Source organism: Clarias gariepinus, chromosome 1 (genome assembly GCF_024256425.1).
Source record: "Clarias gariepinus isolate MV-2021 ecotype Netherlands chromosome 1, CGAR_prim_01v2, whole genome shotgun sequence".
NCBI lineage: Eukaryota > Metazoa > Chordata > Actinopteri > Siluriformes > Clariidae > Clarias > Clarias gariepinus.
The window spans coordinates 49,121,448-49,146,823 of NC_071100.1; the positions used below are offsets into that span (position 1 = coordinate 49,121,448).

At 40.6% G+C, this 25,376-nt stretch overlaps 2 protein-coding genes across 3 annotated transcripts; both read left to right on the forward strand.

Annotated features, from left to right (window-relative positions):
• Positions 1 to 2,495: 2,495 nt before the first annotated feature.
• Positions 2,496 to 16,256, forward strand: LOC128531694 (phospholipid scramblase 1-like). Of its 2 annotated transcripts, XM_053505786.1 has the most exons (10): positions 2,496 to 3,273; positions 3,407 to 3,441; positions 9,126 to 9,222; positions 9,393 to 9,478; positions 9,707 to 9,749; positions 9,933 to 10,153; positions 10,308 to 10,469; positions 14,500 to 14,661; positions 14,761 to 14,816; positions 14,916 to 16,256. In XM_053505786.1, exons 2-9 carry the CDS (start codon positions 3,427 to 3,429, stop codon positions 14,797 to 14,799), a joined length of 825 nt encoding a protein of 274 aa, XP_053361761.1. In that variant the 5' UTR covers positions 2,496 to 3,273; positions 3,407 to 3,426; the 3' UTR covers positions 14,800 to 14,816; positions 14,916 to 16,256. The 2 variants fall into 2 exon arrangements, with proteins under 2 accessions (XP_053361761.1, XP_053361752.1); XM_053505777.1 differs by having other exon boundaries at positions 2,496 to 3,441.
• A 1,102-nt stretch (positions 16,257 to 17,358) lies between these two features.
• Positions 17,359 to 21,605, forward strand: LOC128523273 (phospholipid scramblase 1-like). The gene is made up of 8 exons (XM_053495672.1): positions 17,359 to 17,891; positions 17,965 to 18,035; positions 18,201 to 18,243; positions 20,090 to 20,310; positions 20,608 to 20,769; positions 21,003 to 21,164; positions 21,257 to 21,309; positions 21,435 to 21,605. The coding sequence occupies exons 1-7, from the start codon at positions 17,879 to 17,881 to the stop codon at positions 21,284 to 21,286; spliced, it is 702 nt and encodes a 233-aa protein (XP_053351647.1). The 5' UTR covers positions 17,359 to 17,878; the 3' UTR covers positions 21,287 to 21,309; positions 21,435 to 21,605.
• Positions 21,606 to 25,376: the final 3,771 nt, after the last annotated feature.

The following is a 25,376-nucleotide window of genomic DNA, read 5'->3' on the forward strand; positions in this document are numbered from 1 at the left end:
ATTCAAGTGAATCTGTGTGTGCTCTGTGATAGATTGGCACCCCGTCCAGGGTGTACCCTGTCCTCATGCCCTAAGTATCGTGACAAAGGCTCCAGGCCCCCAGTGACCCTGTATACAGGATAAAGCGGTATAAAGCGAGGAGTGAGTGAGACCAGTGCAAATTGTCTTTTATACAGGAGAACTACATGCATACCTGAGTAGTGTTTGAGGGACATGAGGGACAGCATTTCGTTCAAGCTGGAGCCAACCACAGATTCTGCTCTCCTAACCACAAATAGTAATAAGTGCAGTGAAATGTAATAAAAGTTCAGGGTTGTACATTTCATTTGGATGTTTTGGACAAAAGAAAAAGATCGATAATGAATCACCCTAAACATAAAGAGAATTTGATAGAGTTTTAAAGTTGTGAGAGTGTAGATGAGTAGATGAGGGTAGTTAAAGTGTAGAAACAAAAAGAAATCTCATTCAGATTGTATAAAAGTGCATGGAAAAGTGTTTTATCTCCTCACTCATTTCAGTATTTCAGAAATTAAGAAACGGTCAGAAATGATACACACAGCAGATGTGCTTAAATATATATAGACAAGTTATAAGGCACACATGTATTTATATTTAATCATTTTATCTAAAAACATCCTTAAAAATATCTAATTCAAAATTGATGATTTTATCATTTATCTTTTACACACATGTACACAAACACATAGAGGGCATGAGTTTAAGAGAATTAAAAATGTATACTCTTTTGGCTACTTTTTTTTCTTTTTTTTAGCACAATTATACAGTAGATACCTCATGTTTTAGTGTTTATTCCCCAGTAACAAAAAAAAATATATAAAAATAAAAAAAGAAGGAAAAAGCAGTTCTGTTGTCTTGTGTCTCCTTCTAGCCACTTCAGAGTGCAACACAGATCAGCCATAACACTGTGACCTCCTGCCTAATATGAAATAGGTCCGCCTTTTTTGCAGACTGGACTGGACTGGACTCTACTGGAGTCTCACATCAAGCCGTCAGTAACAGATCCTTTGAATCCTGTAAGTTATGAAGTGGAGCCTCCATGGATCGGGTTTGTTTTTCCAGCACATCCCACAAATGCTCAAGTCAACACCTCAAAATCATTGTTGTGTTCCTCAAACTATTCTTGAGCCATTTTTGCTGTGGCACCTTTTCTCATATTACACCCTGCTGCCTTCTCTTCACCTGTTATGGTGTGTTCTGCCCCCTGCAGACCAGGAACATTTCACAAGAGTTGCAGAGCCATCACTATTTTAAAATACTCATATTTACTTGTATTATAAATGTGCAACATTGGATTAAAGAAATGCATGACAGTCCGGCTAGAGAAAACAGATTATGCAGTTTCATTATATTTCATCATACAAATATTAAAACTTAGCAATTAGCTAGTTCAACTACAGGATTAATAAAAGACACTGATGGCGTTCGATTAATTAACGTCAAATCTCTTTGCTATCAATAAAAAACTTTTACTTTTCCTTTGCTTTAGTAACTTAATCTCTCACTTATAATTTTTTTTCATCTGGGTTGATATTGCTAAGCCCTGACTGAAACCTTTAACCGGTTAACCGATTTAACCAATCATTCATTTTTTCATCATCTGAAAAGCCACAGCTTCCTGAAATAAAACTAACAGCACAGCGGAGCAGCTATCTGCATGGATGGAAGCGTGGCCTCTTCTTTATCTGTTAAACTCACCAGTGTTGAAAGTCATTTAACCTTCTAGCTGTAATGTTATATGTCTAACAAAAAATGTACAGTGTGTCCTTTCTCTCCAGCCACGTCTAACCCAACCAGGCAAATTACTACAACAACTTGTATTAAGAAAGTAAAATAAATTGGTCTAAATCATTTCCAAAAAAAAAAAAATATATATATATATATATATACAGATTTATGCAGAAAACAACTCTCTATAGACTTGCAACTTAGGGTTTTTATCTAATTCTATTGTGATTAAAATACTGTTTATCAGTAACTCGGAAAAAAAACCGTTTTATTGTGGAGTATTTGCACTTTTTTGTCGTTTTTAGTTTGTCTTTTTTTTGTTCTTAAACTACATTTTAGAGTACGTACTCAGAGTAAATACAGTGCAGGACATTTTTAGGCAACTTTTACATAAGTATTGATTCTGTACTTCTGCACTTTGACCATCTCTACATTCATGTAATATATACTCAGCAAAAAAAGAAACGTCCTCTGACTTTCAACTGTTCTTACTTTCAGTAAACTTAATGTGTAAATATTTGTATGAACACTAAAAGAGTCAACACCATAAGACATAAACTAAAAATGTTTCCCAGTGTGTCCCTGAATGAAGGGAGGCTCAAAATCAAAAGTACCAGTCAGTATCTGTTGTGGCCACCAGCTGCTTGAAGTACTGCAGTGCATCTCCTCCTCATGGACTGCCTATTGCGGACAGTCTGAGCACTGATGGAGGGATTGTGTGTTCCTGGTGTGACTCGGCCAGTTGTTGTGGCCATCCTGTACCTGTCACGCAGGTGTGATATTCGGATGTACCCATCCTGTGCGGGTGTTGTTACACGTGGTCTTCCACTGCGAGGATCAACTGTCCTTCCCGTCTCCCTGTAGCGCCGTCTTAGGCGTCTCACGGTGCGGACATGGCGATTTATCGCCCTAGCCACATCAGCGGTCCTCATGCCTCCCTGCAGCATGCCTAATGCACGTTCACGCAGATGAGCAGGGACCCTGGGCATCTTTCTTTGGGTGTTTTTCACAGTCGGTAGACAAGTCTCTTTAGTGTCCTGCGTTTTTAGAACTGTGACCTTAAATGCCTACTTTCTGTAAGCTGTTAAGGTTTTAACGACCATTCCACAGGTGCATGTTAATTAGTTGATTATGGTTAATTGAACATGCATGGAAAACATTGTTTAAACCCTTTACAATGAAGATCTGTAAAGTTATTTGGATTTTTACAACATTATTGTTGAAATACACAGTCCTGAAAAAAGGACGTTTTTTTGTTGCTGAGTGTATAAATCACACTAGATTAGATACAGACAGACTCCACATGTCATTTTCAAGAGTGCACATTTGGTCCACAAACTCTCACACACTTTTCACCATTCTAAGGCATTTTTTTAGTTTCCTGTTATGTCCAGTAAGAAAAGCTCAGCACTGAACACCCGACCCTCCCCCCCTCATCTGTTTCTCCTTCTCCCTCCGCAAATTGAAAACATCTGTTTTATAAGTTCTCGTTTAAACAAGCTACGCCGAACTGCATTGTTTATCAAGGTCATTTTTTTTTAGACTGGGAATGTTTTAATGTGTCACACGGAACACAGAATGGCATTTACTTTTACATCTGATCACATCAGGATAAAGGAAATGGTGGAGTGACTGGTATGTCTGATTTTTGTTTCCACAGAAGGAACACCTTGAGCAGAGATGATGGATCCAGCCAGTGAGTTGTGTATAAATAGTTCATCGTGTGGTGATTATGTGTAGTTTGATGTGTGTTTTTTTAGCATAAAGTGCTCTTGCATAAGTATTCCCTCTCCCATTGACCAAAAATAAAGAAATAAATTTTAGTAAACTCTTGTTTACTTAGATTAAGTGGTTACTTTAACTTTATATTTACTCACCCTAGTAGCCCTTGTAACAGTTTAGCTATTATTTGTTTTTACATGTATATGGCTTAGGACAGTGCAGTATAGAGTGATGGATCCTTTTTTTTTAGCATCAATTGATCAACTGACTTTTGGTTCATTTTTGTTCAACTATAAAATTCATGGTAACTTTTGTTCTAATTAATGTCCTAAAACTTCATAACACGTCTGATGCCTCACACACCAGCAAGACACCATATAAGCACATACACACACACACACACACATATATATATATATATATATATATATATATATATATACACACCGTACGTTATGTCCATAACTATGGTTTTATGAGACAGAACGATGACCGTCACCGCGGTCTCATTCTAAATGACGCCATTCTTCTGCCTATCCTCGAGACCTAATACCAACAACATCAGGTGACTGACCTTGGGGGTCAGCTGATATATAAACATCCTGTTAGACCAACTACTTCCTCTTGCCTGGAACGCCTCAGTTTTTCCGAGTGACAAGAGATGGTGATGGTCATTGTTCAGTCTCATAGACCCATAGTTATGGACATAACTTACGATCTATTTCGACCTTACTCAGACTGTCACCACGGTCTCATTCTGGATGACTGGTACCAACAGAGTTACGAGGGACCTGTATTACCTCTTTTCTCTAGATAGTTTTACCTATAGAGAAAACTGCAGACCCCAAAGAATAAGGATTCGCAAACTTAATCCTATAAATCTTGTAAATTTGCATGGGGTGCTCCAAGAGGCTGCTTCACATATGTCTAAAAGTAATACTCCCTTAAGCACTGCCCAGGAGGTGGCCATACTCCTGGTAGAGTGGGCAACTAGACCACTGGGAATAGGAAGATCTTGACTGGAATATGCTTGTGAAATTTTATCCACTTTCCAGTGAGATAAACGTTGCTTGGACACTGGCTTGCCTGAACACTTCTTGTTAAAGCACACAAATAATTGTGTATGTTACTGCCGCAATGGACGAGTATGCTCCATGACAGGACATAGAGAGGGGCTATTTAACCCAGTACTTAACCGGGGGAGGGCTCAATCACCTGGTTTATTGTACCAGGTCTAAGTACTTTGGGTAGAAATGCCGGATTTGGCCAGAGAAAAACTCCAGCGTTTTCCGCCTTCCATCATAGACAGTCCTCACTGATTGATAGAGCGTGCAATTCACTGACCCTCTTGGCTGAACATATTGCCAGGAGGAAGACTGTTTTCCATGTCAGGAACTTCAGACTGGCCTGATCCAGAGGTTCAAACAGTGTTTCAACCAGTAAACAGAGGACAGTAGTAAGATCCCAAGTGAGTGACCTTATAATCTTCCCTGGGCATAAGCGGTGTGCACCCTTAAGGAACTGAGGCACTAAGGGGTGTTTACCAATACTTATGCCCTGCCCTGATGCATTGGAAGTGTGAGATGACTGAGATACTTTTATCGTATTAACCGATTTCCCAAAATCCAGCAACGTCTGGAGGAACCTGAGAACAAAGCTAGTGTCACAATTGGTAGCATCTAGCTGCTGATCTTGGCACCATGCGGAAAATATTCGCATTTGCTTGAATAGTTACTCCAAGTGGAGAGTGCCTTAAAGCTATTTATTGTTCTCCTTACTGCCTCATCTAAGCCCAGGTTAGGGAAGGGCTGAGCAGAGCCACACCCACGATTGCAGAATTTACGGCTTTGGGTGCCAAATTTGTCCCACTGCTAGAGACAGAAGATTGGCTCTTTTCGGTAGCTGACAAGGGTGACCTTGAACCAAGCTTAGAAGTGCTGGGGACCAGAGTTTCTTTGGCCACAAGAAGGGCCTAGAGTTACTTTGTGATGACCTATCACTATTCTCCTGAGCACCAAGGGAATCGGTGGGTTAGCACACAGCAACTCTTTCGGCCATTCTTGAGCATCTATCCCCAAGGGATCTCACTGATTGCTCAGGGAATACCTTTGGTTGCAATGAGTTGTCTCTGATCTGGTGCCCCTCTGGGGATTGATGTGATACACCGCGGACATGTTGTCCGTCCTTATTAAAACATGTTTGTTTTGCAAAAACGGGAAAAAAACCCTCAGAGAGAGGTAGATCCCTTTGAGCTCCAGCAAATTGATGTGTTCTGAGGTCCAGGGAGGGTCCCAGGTGCCCCCAATGATCCCAAAATGATCCCCATCCTGTTAGGAAGGCATCTGTTGTTATCACAGACTGTCTCGCTGGGATGTTTCCTAAATGTCTGTCTAATTGGGTGAAGATTAAAACCGTTTACCCACTGGGCTCTGAGAAGGCCGAGGGGAACCATGTTTGCTGCAATCATACCCATCAGCTGCTGGAACTGAATTCGTCTTCCTGTTCAGGTGAAATGACTGGGCCAGACTGGACAATTTCCTCACTCTCTAAGGGGGTTAACAAGGCCATTTTTAGGTGAGGGTCTAGAGAAATCCCCATAAACAGTGTCTGTTGTCAAGAACTAAGATTGCTTTTCTCCCAGTTTAATTTGAAACTGAGAGACTCGACATGTTGAATGACTAGTCCAATGTCCCTCATGACTTGACTGCGGGTAGGTGCGCAGATTAACCAGTCGTTCAGGTATGCTAGGATTTTTATTCCTGCACACTGGAGGGGATGAAGGGTTTCTGAAACCACTCTGGTGAAGACTTTTGGAGATAATGAGAGGCCAAATGGTAGGACCTTGAACTGGTAAACCGATCTTGAAAGGCAAAGCAAAGGAATAAGTGATGATCTGGACAGATACATGAAAGTATGCATCCTTTAGGTCTATGAAAGTGAACCATTCCCCTGGCTCTATGGACTCTAGAATTTGTTTTGTTGTCAGCATTCTAAATGGCAGCACCTTTATGAACTGATTCAGTTGCCGCAAGTCCAGGATGGATCGAAGTCCACCATTCTTCACACACACAAGGAAATATTTTGAATAAAGCCCAGTGGACTGTTCACTGGGGCTTATCTGGACAGTTGCATCTTTCTGTAATAAGGTTGCAATCTTGTTGGCTAAAATTTGTGCCTGAATTGGGTCCTTGACTATTGTTATGTGGTCAAGAGAATGCAGCCGAAACTTTATCCTGTATCTGTTCTTGATGATATCTAGGACCCAGACATCTGATGTGCATTTTTCTGTCTAGGCAAGCTGGGAGCATGCCCCGGCGGCCCGAGACCTTTATGCAGGACCTCCCCAGGGTTTGGAGCCCCTGTGAGTGCGCCTTCTTGGGAATCCTCCACAAGCTGGAGGCTGATCAGCCTGGGGAGTATGGTAGGATGGTCTGGTGCCCTTTTCATGGGGCTGGTAACCCTTAATTTGTATCTTATCATGCCCCCAAGGATACAAATGGTAGAAGTGTGGGGGCCGAATGAGCTGAGCACATTTATGGTCAAAACTAGTGGATCACCGGCATATTGGTTAATTCTTTCCTAATGGTTTCAGGCAAGGATGTCTGAGCCTACCAAATCTGCCTTCGGGCCAAGATCACTGAAGACATGGATGCGCCAATATCCCTGGTAAGGTGTTAATGTGTGATAAGTGCTGCATCAACCAAATTCACAACATCGCGATCTTCTGAGCTGATCACTTTTCTCAGAGCTGCCAAGACTATAGCCAGAGCAATTCCCGATCGGGGTACCCGAGTCACTGAATTGTATGCCTGGCATATTAGTCGATCTATCTTCTGACATTCTCTACCAGGACACCTAGGGTTATCTGTGACCAGGTCAGGCTCTAAGGAGGTTAATGCTGCAATCTCTCTTTCCAATGGAGGCATGTTACCCATACCACTCTTATGAGCATAATTTATTTTGGCGAATCACCTGCATCCTGCATTAAACTGGGGTGCTGCTTTTGGATTATTCCATGTTTTTCTCAACATCTAAGAATAATCATCAGCCACAGGGATAGACACAGGGGGCTAAACACGGGAAATACTTGCCCACACACCTTGCTATGGGACATGAACCTCTTTTTTAATATCCAGACCCAATATTTTCACAGCACTCAAAATGCAAGAAAGGATGTCAGAATGTGGGCTTCCCTCCTCAGAAGCACCAGAGCTGGATTCATCTCCCAGTGTGATTGCTCATCACCCAAAGAGGTTGCGGGTGGTTGTTCACTCCCAGTAGTTTTATGTGCTTTAAATTTATCCACTTAATTTACATAAAACTGCTAAAATTTGTAACTGGGTATCATTCTCGGGTTTCTAAGTTATTATGGTCCTCCCATGTTTATCCTGCAATATGTGAGGACATAGAGTTATCGGAGGTGCAATCACTCTTGCACTTACAAGGGTGTTCCCCTACAAAGGATCTTTCTTGCTACCACTTGAGGACGTAGTTTTCTGCACTCTGTCCTGAAACATAACCCCACTGCTGCTGCACAGAAATGCTCAATATCAAGCAAATGCTGCATACCCAAACAGGATGGGCATTCTCTATGTCCATGCCATGGATGCATCTCAGCCTGACAAAAACGACACTTTGAGTGGCTCATTTTAACAACCCAGGCTGCGCTGTAACTAGATACAGTATCACAATCAGCTCTAAATGGCTGCCCTAGTACTCAGCAAAGAACCAAACGCACGTAATCGATAAATGCACAAACCGTGATGATCACTGTTCATTAATGAGTGCTTAATCTGCAAACAGCAGAATGAGGTCTGCGGACAGAACTTTTTGAAGGCAAAGATCATGTAAACAAACCAAACAAGTATGCAAATATCCGTCACCCAAATATCTGTCACCAATTACTGCGTGCGTACACATAGTAATCGGGATGAAAATACCACGTCCACTGCAAACAGTAGACTCAAACACAAAACACCTGGAAAAAAGTTACACTTACCGGCATGCGATCCCGCGTTGCGTCCTAAATATCGGTAAGAAATCCAATACAATGCTCAGGGAGTTAAAGCGCCTTCACGAAAAGACATGGTGGATTGAACCCGTAATCTCCCCCGAGTAATTGTTTATTTAATTTAATTTTAGTAGCAATCAACCGATCCGGTTACTGATGAGGCGAGAAAGGCAAAGAGGAAGTAGTTGGTCTAACCGGATGTTTATATAACAGCCGACCCCTAAGGTCAGTCACCTGATGTTGTTGGTATTATGTCTTAAGTATTCAGTATATATATATATATATATATATATATATATATATATATATATATATATATATATATATATATACAGTATATAGTCACTGAATCAGTTTGCTTCAGTTTTAAGGGTTTTAATTAATCGATGGTGGACAGTCTAGGTTAAGTTGCTGTTGTGCCACATTCTTTTCCCCCAATTAAAACTGATTTAATTTTATTTTTTTATGTTTTAAAAGAAGATTGAATTATCTTTTATACACATACCCTGATTTATATTCTTCCAGGATTTCCAGAACGCTGAACCTATTTTAAAAGCTTGTTAATCTTGTGTTTATTAAAGTACCATGTTCTCTGGTGTCCAATATTGTTCATACATACTGTATTTAATATGTAATCCATCTTTTAACCCAACACACAGGTCAGTTTGGAGCCAACTGTATTGATCTCCAACCGGGAAAATCCTTCCACAATCCGAACTATGGAGAAGTGCCTGTCCCGCCAGGTAGGAGTCCAACAAACACCTGAAGATCGCCACTACTGATAGATGCGTATTAAGTTCCATCAGCTATGAGGAATCCAAGGCTTTTTATGCATTTTTCTTGGTAGTGAAGTCAGACTTCTCCGACCCTCTCATAATGATTTTATAAATAAATAAATGCACCATATTTGTAGGCTATGTGCCCACGCAGGCTCCGATGATGATGCCGACTCCTCAGAGACCGCCTGGGTGTCCTCCTGGGCTGGAGTACTTAACGCAGGTGAGGTTCTACGACACTACCGTTACTAACACATTACCATGGTCTGAAAGGCTGTGTTGGAAACAAGGAGTGGTGTTATTACTTGACAAAGCAGAGTATCGGCATTGTGTGTACCCAGTAGTAGATCTCGACCAAAACTATTTATGTGTGGACATTTTTTGATGTGAACAGTGTGTCACCTGATGTTGTTAAAAATGTGTGTGTGCTTGTTCTGTATATGGGGAGCAGATCGACCAGCTTCTCGTTCACCAACAAGTGGAGCTGGCTGAAGGTGAGCGACTTTAACTTTGGGTTAAATGTAAAATTGTGAATGTTGAATGAAAAAGAAAAAAAATCACTTGCTAATGGAACGTTAGTGTCATTAGTGTTCATTATGAATCTCTTTCATATCACCTATTGCCAGAAATATAAAAGCCCTTGCAGTTAACAACACATTCTTTGGTCTGCAATACAGTTATTTTAGGATGGGAGACCAACAACAAGTACGTGGTGAAGAACACACTCGGGCAGCAGGTCTTCCACGTGGCCGAGGAGAACGACTGCTGTAACCGGAACTGCTGTGGACCGCTCCGCTCCTTCGTCCTCCACATCCAGGACAACATGGGCCAGGAGGTGATCACGCTCACAAGACCTCTGCGGTGCCGCAGCTGCTGGTGCCCCTGCTGTCTGCAAGAGGTACTGCAATGTTCTGAATATTTAAAATTCCTTATTGAAGGTCTCAGGAATTGAGTCAACCTTTGGGTAAACTTCAGAAACTGGACTTACTGACTGCAAAATAATTATTTGAAAGTGTATAGTAGCTGCTAAGATCTAAGTAATTTTTTTCCAGCTTGAGGTGCAGTCTCCACCGGGCAATCCTATCGGCTACGTGGTTCAGACGTGGCATCCCTTCTTACCCAAATACACCATCCAAAATGAAAACAAGCAGGACGTCCTGAAGATCAAGGGACCTTACTGCACCTTTAAATGTTGTTCCGATGTGAATTTTGAGGTAAGGTTGAGTATCTTACACTAAGTTGTACTTCTTTTGTCGCCAGACAAATACACTTCCTGTTCGGTAATCAGAGAGTGAATCACAGATGAGAAATGGAAAAAGTAGATCGGGTAAAGATGATGTTTTGTATTAAAATGACTCCAGCACGTCAAAAATCACTTAAATACCACTTTAGCACTTTGATTTCAGCCAAAGTGAAAATATAAACTAAATATTCAGTTTAGCTTTTAATATCTATTGGTGCAGGTGTTTGTTTACATTGAGCAACTAGAGCATTATTAGCTTATTTATAACTGCTCATAACATGGCTTTTACTCAACATTTAGATTTCACTTATGGTGCAGGTTAAACCTCAGGCAGAAATCTAAGTACTGCAAAGTTTCATTAAATTCTGTCCATCCTGTTTGGCGGGATGCTGTGACAAAATCTGGCTGGACAGACATACAGACAAGACGTATAGACAGACCTACATACATACAGACTTACATCCATATCAGTAGCGGCTGCTCTAAGACTACAAGGGAAGCTCCGCTTTCTCTACTATGTCAGAAAATAAATGCTCATATATGCACTGTCGTATTCATATTGGTTTTAATACAAGTGTGTTATAACGCGTTCAACTTCATGACTAGCTCGTTCAGAATCAGGTATTTATTGTAGATTTTTTGACGCGATTTTCTTGTTATACATTTTCGTGCAGCACAGTGCGTTAAACCCTCCTGAAGCCCAGCTTCACTGGAGCTCTATGGGCAGCACAGAGGAGCTTTTTTTCACTGTAGAAAAGCTGGACGGTAATTGGATAAATGCACCAAAATCGTCACTTCCAGGGAAGCCCAGCTTCTCTGGGAGTGAATGGAGCAGTGGGCGGGCCAGGACGCTCGGCTGCTGCATGATGATTGGAGGAGTTGTTTAAATGGCGGAACCACCTTTTTGATTGACAGCATGTCTTAAGTATACATCAGCGCTACAGAGATTCGAGTTCAGTCCCATGCGGATATACAGGTGAAGGGGTACAACGAACTGCTGCACTCTGTATTGTTTGCTGGTGATATAAACCATTTTTTTTGTACAAATCATTCTTTAAATAAAAAAACAAACATATTATAGCGTTCTTGACTTTGCTCCTTGTTTCAGCATTGTAAAGTTAGTTTGTTCATATAATTAAAGTAGCTTGTGGAAGGGGAAATTAGCCAGCTAGCAAGCTGTGTATAATGGCAGACGCAGACGGTGCTAATATTGTTGACCTTCTTTTGGCAAAACCGTTTAGTAGTCTTCCTTAAGAATTAAACGGCAGGGCAGACCAATGCTCAAGATTGATCTGGTGCAAAAATCAGGAAAAAAATACCAGTTTTTTTCAGCTCTACTGGTATGACAAGGTGAACTGACTGACTGGAAGTGCTGTGATAAAGAAAATGTACTGTTGGCCATGCCTTTTGACGAAAACTTCTCAGGGAATGGGATGTGTTTGGTCAAACATGGGTTTTGGGGATCTGGGTAACTTTGACAGGGCACTCAAAAGGCATGAAAAGTGCAAAGAACATGTGAGTTCATGTGCAAGGTTAAGTTGTCTGGGCAGGGTCAGGTTTGAACATGCAATCAATGAAGGTCTTCGCATTCAGGTTGCAAAACATAATGAAACAGTAAAACAAAAACAAAAACAGGGCCTTCCTAAACCGTCTAATTGATGTGACTTCTTTGCTTGGCCTTCAGGAGCTGGCATTCAGGGGGCATGATGAGAGTAGTGAATCAGCAAATAAGGGGAATTACAGGGAATTTACAGAAACAGAAAAATTCAAGAGTGCTTCATTGGATTTTTGGATGTGTCAGGGGGTCAAGATGCTCAATCTGTGTTTGAAGTTTTAAACGAGAACATGCAGGGCTATAGTTTAAGAGAAAAACTTGTGGCACAAACCTACGATGGGGCTGCTGTCTTTACTTCATCTCTCAATGGCCTACAGGGCAAAGTTAAATAATAGCCCCTAGTGCAGTGTTTGTGTATTGCTATGCACACAGACTGAACCTGGTGTTGTCCCAGGGTGCTAAATGCTTGCCTAAGTCAAGAATATTTTTTGCATCTCGCTCTGGGTTCACCACATTTTTTTCAAAGTCCACAAAAAGGATGTCTTTTCTTGAGTCTGCAGGATCTTCAAGATAGCCCAGAAACGCTCGTACTCGATGGAATTACACATCACGGATAGTGAGCACTGTGGCAAACAATTATAATGGCCTCCTGCAGACCTTTGATAAGATGACCCAGGATGATGACACAGATGCTGCCAAAGGCTTCATAATGAAACTGGAGGATTTTGAGTTTGTGTTCATGTTGTACACATATGAACAAATATTCTCTGAGACAGATGTTGTCTTTGATGTTGTCCAGCAAAGGGCGTTGGATGTTCTTTACTGCAAAAAAAGAATTGGGTCTCTCCTTTCTTTTGTCAAGGAGAAGAGGTCAGAGGAGGCTTATCAAGCAGTTTATTCAAAAGCAGCAAATCTCACATCAGACCCTCAAGATAAACCTATTAGAAAGTGCCGTCTGTCACAATTAAAGGATCCCCAGGACCGCTACAGAAATTTGTACATGGCCATCCTAGACAATCTCATTGAGCAGATTTCTCAGCGTTTTTCAAATTTGGAAAGCATGAGCTTCTTAGAATTAGTCAATCCAGGGAAATTTGATGAAATGGGACAAGTGTTTTCAGAGGAGGCATTTGAAAGTGTGCTGAAAAGGTATGGCCATTACTTTGACTATGGGAGTCTGAGATCTGAACTTCAAGTACTATATTCCAATCATGACTTACAGGGAAGCAGTGGTAAGCAGTGTGATTTCTGGGTCAAGTCATACACCCGCAACACGATGGGTCAAGATCGTTTGAGCAGCCTTGCTCTCCTGGCCGTTGAGAGGAAACTGGTTAAGTCCCTGGAAAAGACGGCCAATTGGTACGTCAGAGTCACAGACCATTTTCTGCAAAAGGAACGGAGGGCAGAATTAACGTAAAAGTAACATAATAAGGGCACACACATCCAGGCTGTGCAACAGCTTTTTTCCACAAGCCATCCGTCTCCTCAACAAAAAGGGACTGGACTGATAAACACAAACACACACACACACACACAAACACAAACATTATCACACAGCTTAACTCAACTACCTCAAAATATTGAGACTGGACTGACTAATCAACACAAGTGCAGACACACTGACCTACACCACCAAATTATCGTACACACCAACCTGTAAATGCTTCACTGTTTTTAACAATCTTTTTGCACAATGATCATTACTGGACTACATTTTTGCACTAATTCCTCAAATCTTGCTGCTGTTTTAAGGAATGTTTACGTTTACCCACTACCTCAACACCATATTTTATGTTCTGTTATGTCGTGGTTGCGCACTGTCACTTTGTTGTTGCTCTTGTTTGCACATTTGCACGTGCACTTTATGTTGTCTGTAAAAATGTTACTTAGCTAGTTAGTTTTTGTTAATTTATGTTGTAATTTATGTTAGATCTCTCTGTCCTGTCTCTGCTAGCCAGTTAACTAGGCCTCTTGGTTAGCTAGTTTAGTGTCTCTGTTAATTTATGTTGTAAGTTTATGTTGCATGTAGCACCTTGGTCCTGGAGGAACGTTGTTTCGTTTCACTGTGTACTAACTGTATATGGTTGTAATGACAATAAAGCCTACTTGAACTTGAACTTGAACTTGAACATAATGAATTTTATGATGAAGGCCTAATATAAGCTTCCCCTGTTTTAAAAGCTAGCAGCCGCCACATACATTTATATACAGTAGATACTGCTACCAATAATAATAATAATTATAATAATACAAGAACAGTTTTTCAAGTCTGTGCTGTAATTGTTTGCGGCCCATGTCCAGGTTCCTGATCACGTTTAGAAGAGCAGCGCTCATTAGTGCTTGATATTTTAAATGTAAAGTTACCTAAGAAACTATGAAGTAATATGACGTATGAAACAAAGAAAGAAAACAGGCTGTATAATGTGCTGTGGCGTTTTTATCTCAGGTTTTGTCGATGGATGAGACGTCGTCTGTGGGCCGCATAAGCAAGCAGTGGTCCGGCTACATTCAAGAGGCGTTCACTGATGCCGACAATTTTGGGATTAAGTTCCCTGTGGACCTGGATGTGAAGATCAAGGCTGTGCTTCTCGGAGCCCTTTTTCTCATCGTAAGCATTTATTTCTCTAGATTTCGTAACTGCTGAAATCAATCGAAGAGAAATATAACTGTAACTTAACCTGCTTCTCTTTTCCTGTGTCTAATGAAGGACTTCATGTTCTTTGAGAATAAACAGAATAGACATTGAGCGAGTTTTCTGCCTGTGTACGTATTCATGTTAATATAGAAAGCTTTAGATTTTTTTTTAAGTTGTAGTCATAGCAGCTTTCTCATATTCTAACTCTTACTTTATTTCTATTCCAGTTTCTTCATCGTGAGCTGTCCCTGGTTCGCAGGATGTTTATCCTAAACCCAATATCCTCTCTGTCTAAATACAATACATATACTCTGTCCTCCTGATCTATGGTCATCGCAGGTGCTTTCAGTCACTCATGTCCAGTAATAAAATTTCCAACTTAACTCAGAACAGTTTTGAACCTAGACATGACTCAGAAAATTTGTCCTCGAGTCCAAGAAAGAAAAAAACTGTCTCCAGTCTACTAATGACACGGATACACACAACTAGAACATGACTGAACTAACCAGGCCAGGCTAAGCGGCTCTTTGATGAGATAAACCTTGTGATTGACACCTCGGGTGTTGGAAAAGGAAAACTGCTGGGTTGTGGTATAAAAAAAATAAATCATGACAAAGGAGTAGTTTAATTAAAATAATATACAGAAAATAAAAGGACTATTTCTTTTTGTCCATATCGCTGCAATTAGCATACAAATATAACTAACGTTACACAAGAATACATGCAGTTAAAATCAGTTAATATCAGTTTTTGAATCCTCTAACAACAGCAATCAAAGTAAATTTTGTGCTTTTGATATGTTTTTGAAGGAAAAAGTTCATACCAGCATACTTTAGTGTCAAAGTCCAGATCGTCCATCTCGCGTACAGGAACTCTGGTTTCCTCCCCAGTCCAAAAACAAGCAGATTAATTGGAATTCAAGGCTTATTAATTTAAATTCAAGTGTATCTGTGTGTGCTCTGTGATAGATTGGCACCCCGTCCAGGGTGTACCCTGTCCTCATGCCCTAAGTATCGTGACAAAGGCTCCAGGCCCCCAGTGACCCTGTATACAGGATAAAGCGGTATAAAGCGAGGAGTGAGTGAGACCAGTGCAAATTGTCTTTTATACAGGAGAACTACATGCATACCTGAGGATAAGTAGTGTTTGAGAGACATGATGGACAGCATTTCGTTCAAGCTAGAGCCAACCACAGATTCTGCTCTCCTAACCACAAATAGTGATAAGTGCAGTAAAATGGATGTTTTGAACAAAAGAAAAAGATCGATAATGAATCACCCTAAACATAAAGAGAATTTGATAGAGTTTTAAAGTTGTGAGAGTGTAGATGAGTAGATGAGGGTAGTTTAAGTGTAGAAACAAAAAGAAATCTCATTCAGATTGTATAAAAGTGCATGGAAAAGTGTTTTATCTCCTCACTCATTTCAGTATTTCAGAAATTAAGAAACGGTCAGAAATGATACACACAGCAGATGTGCTTAAATATATATAGACAAGTTATAAGGCACACATGTATTTATATTTAATCATTTTATCTAAAAACATCATTAAAAACATCTAATTCAAAAGTGATGATTTTATCATTTATCTTTTACACACATGTACACAAACACATAGAGGGCATGAGTTTAAGAGAATTAAAAATGTATACTCTTTTGGCTACTTTTTTTTCTTTTTTTTAGCACAATTATACAGTAGATACCTCATGTTTTAGTGTTTATTCCCAAGTAACAACAACAAAAAAAATAAATAAATAAAAAAAGAAGGAAAAAGCAGTTCTGTTGTCTTGTGTCTCCTTCTAGCCACTTCAGAGTGCAACTCTCTTCAGCACTGATTTGTGATTTGGTCAAAAGGTCTCAATCCTTTTTCTATAAAAGCAGCTCTGACATATACACTGTATAAACACAGATCAGCCATAACACTGTGACCTCCTGCTTAATATGAAATAGGTCCGCCTTTTTTTGGCAGACTGGACTGGACTGGACTCTACTGGAGTCTCACATCAAGCCGTCAGTAACAAATCCTTTAAATCCTGTAAGTTATGAAGTGGAGCCTCCATGGATCGGGTTTGTTTTTCCAGCACATCCCACAAATGCTCAAGTCAACACCTCAAAATCATTGTTGTGTTCCTCAAACTATTCTTGAGCCATTTTTGCTGTGGCACCTTTCCTCATATTACACCCTGCTCATTCTCTTCACCTGTTATGGTGTGTATTATAAATGTGCAGCGATGGAATAAAGAAATGCATGACAGACTGGCTAGAGAAAACAGATTATGCAATTTCATTATATCGCAAACATTAACACTTAACATATCTCTCGCATGGGACTGGCTGGGTAATATGGAGTGTGGCAGCCCACCGCTGTCAGGGCTCGAACCCGGATCCTCAGATCCGAAAATGAACACTCTAGAGCCTTAGCCACCTGGGCCACCACTCCCACATCTGCTTAGTGTATTTTTTTTCTATGTTGCCCGCGAAGGTCGCTCCGGCACACAATTTTGGTTTGTAACCGTGCTGCAATTATGGGAGGCCATTAGGGTCAAAATTTATCAAATGATTCATTTGCGTAAAAAAATAAAAGTGATAAATTTTTTTTTTGATAAATAATCTATATATAGCATTAATATTGTCAGCCCTTATATACATACAGAGGGGTTTAGTAAATTTAGTAATACCAATGTATATAACATGATATCCATTAAGTAATACAATTTCTATGCATACATTTTTCATGTGTCAACTGTGTATAACCCCCCCCCCCCCACACACACACACACTCATAGATACTTGACAAACACAAATGTGACACACCCTTGCTCACACCCTTGTGTGTGTGTGTGTGTGTGTGCGTGCCCGTGCCCTAATGGTGCGTAGTCATGTTAGACATTGACCCCAGTGTTTTCCGTACACAGCACATACATTTGACATTCTCTCCTTTCGCCCACCCTCTACACACACTCCGTGTCATTTAAGTTTCTTCTCACTGTAAGATTTCGATTTAGGTCATTTTCTCTCCACCTTGCCAGTTTGTAGCACAGTTCTTCTGCTCCATGATCACATCTCATCAGGCTACGAGACTCTTCTTATCTGCGGCAGTGTTTTGCTTTTCGCCATACGACAGGACGGAGGAAACGTACAAGCGAGCTATACAGTATTTCCGATCTTGGGTTGTTAGAACTTAATTAGCCATGAATCCAGCTGGTAAGTATGGTTAAGGCTATTTTGGATAAATTTAGAAATCCCATATATACAGTAAAAGGAGGTTCATTTTCAGGTGCCTTGGATCCGCAGGGTATGGTGATGAGACCGGTCGGGTGTCCACCCGGGCTGGAGTACTTAGCCCAGGTGAGATCAGAAATAGTTTCAAATAATTTGTACGTGATGTCTAGGGTCGATCGCAGCGACGATGACATGCGTACGCTTCTGCCGTTGTTTTGCTACATACATAGTGAGACCTCAAATCATTAAATATGTGTATTTATGAGTGACTGTTTTATTCCTGGGCTTCAGATTGACCAGCTCCTCATTCATCAGAAGGTGGAGCTGGCTGAAGGTAAGACATTTTAACTTTCTTTCAAATAGCTAACATGACAAAATTTGTGACTCAGACCCGGTTTAAAGAATTCAAATTACCCTAATAGGTAGCTGTTGGTATTATCAACACGGAGTTAAAACGATCAAAGGTCAAACAGACTTTGCTTTTGTATTTTAAGGAAAAGTCAAGAGTCCGAATGTCAGGTTGTAATAAAAGAGATGATTTATTGCATGGATTACCAGAACCTGAGCGTTAGTAATCTTAACACCCCCGACGTGTGTTTGCAAAAGGTCGCACCTGATAAATCCAGGTTAGAAACATCAGGAAACATGCCTGTATTTCATCAGTGGCGTGTTTACCCACCATGAAAAGCACGCAACTGCGTGGGGCCCTGCGGGATTGTGGGCCCCCTAGTGGCCACAAGTGGTTAACTCATTTACATTTGGGCATTTGGCAGACGCTCTTATCCAGAGCGACTTACATTTTTTTTTTATGTCATTACACATCTGAGCAGTTGAGGGTTAAGGGCCTTGCTCAAGGGACCAACAGTGGCAACCTAGTGGTTGTGGGATTTGAACCTGCAATCTTCTGAACCGTAGTCCAATGACTTAACCACTGAGCTACCCCTGGCCCTATTTAATCACATCATTCATTTATGTCCGGCCCAGGCACCAAAATAATCAACCATGAATCATGAACTAAAGGTTGAAAAGAAAAGAAATACAATACTGGTTTTCCAAAACTTACAACTTTTTTTTGATTAAAAATCAAAATGAAACATCTGAAAAGGAGGATGATGATGAATATAGAAGACAGCAGACAAAAAGAAGATTCTTGCTTAAGACGCCCCTGTATAATCATGAGCCGTGACCACAGAAATCCCTTTAAATTAACGAAAATAATCTGGCAAAATGGAGCTCGTCCACAGGAGATGTTCAATCAATTTTAATTCAGTTTTATTTCTATGGCAGTTTTAACAATAGTTATTGTCGCAAAGCAACTTTACTGCTGAGGGAAAAACTCCCTAAGATGGTGAGTCCCTTGAGTACTATCTAATAGTAGTATGAGTACTATCTAATTGAGTGGTAATACCTTAATACCTAAAACCTTGAGAGGAACCAGACTCAACATGGAACGCATCCTCATCTGGGTGATAACGGATAGCAGGGATTGATCCGCACTCATGCTGTGTGTTAGGAGGCTGGAGGTTCAGTATAACAGGAGATGTGGAGAAGTTCATATGGAGTCCAGTCTGTTATTGGAGGCTCAGGTAGACTGTAGGAAACTCCAGTCCTGAACTATCGAGCGACTGAAGTCACTCAGAGAAGAGCTGTCTGAGGACAGGACCGTCTCCATGGTAAAGTGGACCCATCTCCAGTCATAACAACTAAATCCTAATTCTTTTATATGGTAACATTTACGTATACATTTTAAATTCTAAAGAAATACTTACTTTCTCTCTCTTTTAAACGAATATTTATTAGACTAGCTGTTGCACAGTCATTGGATAATTTAGCTCCATAGACGTATTATTGCACCTAGTGGTCAAAGACAGGACGTGCAACACATGCTAATGGAAATAGACCCACTGGAGGGAGGGAATCACGCTGCACCATGCTAGATGTTTATGACTGTGGGAGGGGCAGCAGACCTCATATTTTGCTCTATTTTGTTCTTTTTAACAGTCATGATGAAAAACACATGCTGAATAATAATAAACAAAAGCTTAGAGCCTTCATTTTGGACAATCCTTAGTTATCGACTCTGTAGCGCTTTTAGTACGCGGCTTTATTGTGTTCAAGTTCTTACAACAGCTTCTGCGATGCGGTTAACGAAAACCCCCCAATTTTGCTCTGGTATGCAGTCATTTTAGGATGGGAGAGCAGGAACAAGTACCTGGTGAAGAACACGATCGGGCAGCAGGTCTTCTACGTGGCCGAGGACACCAACTGCTGTAACCGGTTGTGCTGCGGGTCAATTCGCCCGTTCGACCTCCACGTCCAGGACAACATGGGCCAGGAGGTGATCAAGTTCGTGCGACCTCTTCGCTGTGACAGCTGTTTGTGCCCCTGCTTTCTGCAAGAGGTACTGCAGTCTTAACATCACATCATAGACATCCTTTATGAGATTACGACACTTTAATTTGGCTTCTGTTTTTGAGACCTAAATAAAATTTCTTTCTGGTTGGAAGAGCTTTGGATTTGTTATTTAATTAGCATTTTTATTCAACATAAATGTAAAAGTAATCCATTAACTATCTAAGAAAATATACTATAGATCTCCGATTACATGTTTATAATAACATTTTATAAACAATATTTTTAAACACATTTTCAATGTCTATCTAAAGAGTTTTAATTTATTTTTTGTTTTCACTTACAGTTGGAGGTGCAGTCTCCGCCGGGCACTCCTATTGGCTACGTGGTTCAGACGTGGCACCCCTGCCTGCCCAAGTACACTATTCAAAATGAGAACAAGCAGGACGTCCTGAGGATCGTGGGCCCCTGCTGCTCCTGGAAATGTTGTACTGATGTGAACTTTGAGGTAGATGCAAACATTTGCATTGTTAAAATCAACGCAAAATCAAAAAAGAAAAAAAAAAAGGTTAGGCATACCCATAATCCTTATCTTTGTGCGACAAGTAAATAATATCCCCAGGCAGGCGTGCACATTTAATTGGGTCTAAAATTTGTAGACCATAAATAATTTTTTAGCACAATCCCATGGAACAAAACTAGCAAATGTTTATTCTTTTCTTTTTTAAAATAAACCGTCAGGTTTTGTCCTTGGATGAAGGCGACTCCGTGGGCCGGATCAGCAAGCAGTGGACTGGCATCATCCAAGAGGCTTTCAGCGACGCTGACAATTTCGGGATCAAGTTCCCTATGGACCTGGATGTCAAGATGAAGGCTGTGCTTCTCGGAGCATGTTTTCTCATCGTAAGTATTTAATTTCCTTCGTTAATCATGTTTGAAAAAATGTCACTCCGCTTTTCCTTCGTCTGACTGTTGGCTCTGTTTTAATTTCTTAGGACTTTATGTTCTATGAGCATAAAGACTAAAAAGAGATTGAGTTCCTTCCTGTGTAAGTTTCTTTTATTATAAAGTTTTATTACTATTATAATAATAATTTTATATCTATATATATAAATATAATTGTATAATAAAAATAATAATGCACCTTCACTCTGTTTTGTATTTCTTTTCCAGTTTGGTCCACATTTCGTCCACATATGTCCATGCTTCATTTCTTCTTTTTTTATTCCAGAAATACTGTGAATAGATGTGTACACCATACAGTATTATTTGTTTATACTGTGGTGTTAATTTTGACTTTTCTAGATGTTCTTCTGTGGTCAATAAAGTATCTATCTATCTATCTATCTATCTATCTATCTATCCATCCATCCATCCATCCATCCATCCATTCATCTAGCTCTCTTTTATGTGTTTTTAAACTATAGCCTCTAGATGGCAGCACAGTGCGTTGCATCCCAGCAGCAGTCACTGTTCTGTAGTATATACGAGAGCCATTCAAGTCAAAGTGGGACTATCAGTGCAAACTAACAGAACTGAGTTCTGAGAGGGAAAACTCCCTGTATTTCTCTCTCTAATCCCCTGCTACACCAATACACTTATCTCAGTGATTCACTAGTGCTTGGACACCATCAATGTAGAACGTTTTCCCAGTATCGTAGAGAAAAAAATCGGACTGCGTGCTTCACGTCTGAAACAATGGCCTCCCAGGAACTCCTTTAAAGGCCCAAACATGTGGAAAAAAAAACAGCTCTTTAAATGATCCATGTCAAGTGATATATGTCGGGTTCCTGTAACACCAATGGTGTTGAAATGGCATGAATGTTCATGGGAACGACTGCAGCGGGGCTCAGCCAGGAGCGGACATTACTGTACTGTGCATTAAAAAAATCTCTTTTATTTCTCCATTCATCAGGAAATTCATCACTGGTCTCAGTTTGATTTGAATGCCCCTCACAGTATACTATACTAGTCCCGTTTAGGAAGTACTAAATCTAAGAAAACACGTAACAGCCCCAGTACAAATACAAACTATTTAAACCAGGTTTATAGCAGGTGGATGACAATCAGCATCATCACACTGCCGCAGGGACAGGGTTTATGCTCAGTATATAAGCCTGGTGCATGTTTAAAGCTCCGCCCTGCCCTCATCCTGATTCTGGGGAAAACAACAGGGGTGTGCTCAATAATGGAGGATTCGCTGGTGTCATTGTTCAAATGAAGGACCTGAGCATTGGTCACCGCTGACCCAGGTTGTGCAGATTAAAGCTCAAATTAATGAGACCAACAGATCAAAATCTTCATTTGATCTCATTTAGTCTCTTTTAAGCTCCTTTGCAGCATCCACGTCTAACTGACTCACAATCTGCCAGGGATTCAGATATACCCTACCAAACCAGAAGACCTTATAGCGCTAGCTAGCACGCCCCAAACCAACCAGGCTACGCACTGTAGCTCCTCGGAGGGTTGACCCCATTTACACACGTTCAGTTTTGGAACAGGGAGACTGGTGGGTTTGACTGTATGGCAAGTAAACCAGGCCACATGAGAAGAATAATTAATGCCGAATTTCCAGCATGAAAGAAGCGCTGATGTTGTGTCTCTCTTTGTGACAGGATACAACAATTAAGTGCAGCACGCATTATTGTCTGATAGGAATTTCCAACACTTTCTCTTAATCTCGAACACATTTTATGAGGTTAAGCACATAGAAATGTGTCCGATATCTAAGGAGAATAAAGTAAACAGACACTGTCGGATTTAATTTAACAAACTCCCAACATTGCTAATGTAAAATGGATTAAATGATGCAAGGCTTTGAGATTTGGCAACTGTCAATCATTCCTTCTCAAAAAAACAAAACAAAACAAAAAACTGGTCTTATGGTGTATTCTTCAAATGACAATCAATTACCGGTTTCAGATTCACGAATTATTATTACAACATTCATATAAAGCAAATATGAAATAACGCGTCTCTCCTCGGCCTTGTTGTTTTGAAGCCGCTTTGTTGCAGGAGGATAACAAAGGCCAGTTGTAGCAGCTCTTCTATCGAGTCTTTGCTTAATAATTAATTGAGACTGCACATAAATTTTTGATCCTGGTTTAGGCTGAGCCTCAGCATCACACCCGCCAGAGGTGCTCGAAGGTACACAGGGGGGAAAAAATGCAGAATTTCTTTTTTTTTTCTTTTCTTCAAAAAAAACAACAAACAAACAAAGGAAAAAAAAGGAGAAAAACATTTCTAGAGCCATGGGTGTTCCTGTAATAAATGCTAGTGAGATGACGGCACACACACACACACACACAGGCAAGCAATTAGATACTGATGCAAAAGTGAGACGAAAATGAGAAGATGTCACCAGCGTTTCGAAAGAAAACAGAGACGTGAGCCAGCCTGTCAGACGGGCCTTTAATAAGGTATTTAAATTCTGAGCTTTACACTCACTAGACATTGAAACCAGATAGAGATGGCTCCGCGACTGAGGTAGGCATTGTAACGATTGCATTCAAACGATGCTGGACGGGTATAATGGCGGCCGATGCGTGCCAAGAAAGCATTCCGCGCCCACGCCAGCTTAAAATGTTGACATGAGGTAGAACGGGTGCATGGATTTACGCTGTTGATGCCAAACCTGACCTTGCAGGAATCATCAGTCAACCGCCCAGAGTTTAGCCAGGCGTCTTCTGCTGTTGTAGCAAATGAGCCTCAAGTTCTGAGCTGCTTTTCAGCTTCACACTGGTGTACTGAGGGGTTATTATACATCACCTTGTCTCAGTCTGTTCTGAAATCTATATTGGAATCGCACAAGCATATCAGCTTATTACTGTATATCAAGTGTTACCCTGGCACAATGCAATAATAATAACAACGCTGATTTAAAATGTAGGAAAAACTAAAGATCGATATTCTAGGATTTCACAATGCGTACCCCCAATCGGCCTCATTTACTCGGTTTTCGGCTCGCTGCACTCTCCTCTCCCAGGCCGTACCCGGTGAGTGAGCTCTGCAGAGTTGCTCGGCTTTTATTTATTAATCGCATCCTGCTAATCCGGAGTGCCCCGACCCGTTGTACTCGAGTCTACAGCGTGGATCCGAGCCGTATCAAATATGCATCCATGTTCGCAGCCAGACCTGCTCTGCCAAACCCTCTAGCAGACTCCGGGCCCTCACTTCACCCCACACGCTGCTGTGAATCAAATCAGCTGCGCTCGTCAGAGGTGTCAAAATCGATATCTGGAAGACTAGACTAATAGGGTGCAGGTGCGATTGTTTCTTTTCCAATAATACATCAAAGGAAAAAAAAACTACAATATCCCAGCAATGTACTTGACGATACACTTAAAAACTACAGTCGTGTCTGAAACCATTACGTCGCTATTTTTCTAAAAGGGGAATGATTTCGTCGTGAAATATTTCCTGCTCTGCCTTAAATGCAGGTGAAATTGACTGTAGAAGTACTTAAAGTCTACAAAGTAGTTTCTGTGAGATTTAATGAATTAATTGATGAATAGACTCGTCCCAGCCCGTCAACGCGTTCTGAACATATCGCTAGGTCTGCAACTGACAAGCAGCTTTGCGTGCGCGGAAACGCGCGCTTGATTTCCATCAAACTTAGCGTCTCGATTTAGAGCACAGCCATCTGTGTTTTTAAGAGCACATCTTTAAGCTTTCAATCACTTTAAAATACCTGTGAACGGGTAACGTGCTGAGAGCTGCCTCTGGTTGCTTTCAGAACTTCAACGAGCTTTCATTTTTAATTTTTTTGACTGAGAAGTGGTTCTAGGTAGCTGAAGCACAGAAATCTGTTTGGCTTTTAAGTCTTTTACTGTATAGACTTTATACTCTGGTGGAAGCTAATCTGCTAGCAAACAAGCTTTTTTCGAAGCAAAGATGGCAAAGAATTAGCGACGTGTTTTGTTCATGTTTTAACTACTATTACTATTAATATTGTAATTCATTTCATCTGTCATGGTACCTTCCAGAGTTCCCAGCATCCTTGGGTAACGCTGATCGGCGTTCCGTTTAGCTATGTTAAGTTTCTGTTTCGTCTTTGTATTTTTTATCTAGATTCTGTTAATTAGCACACACGTGATTAAAGCTTGATTCTAAAGT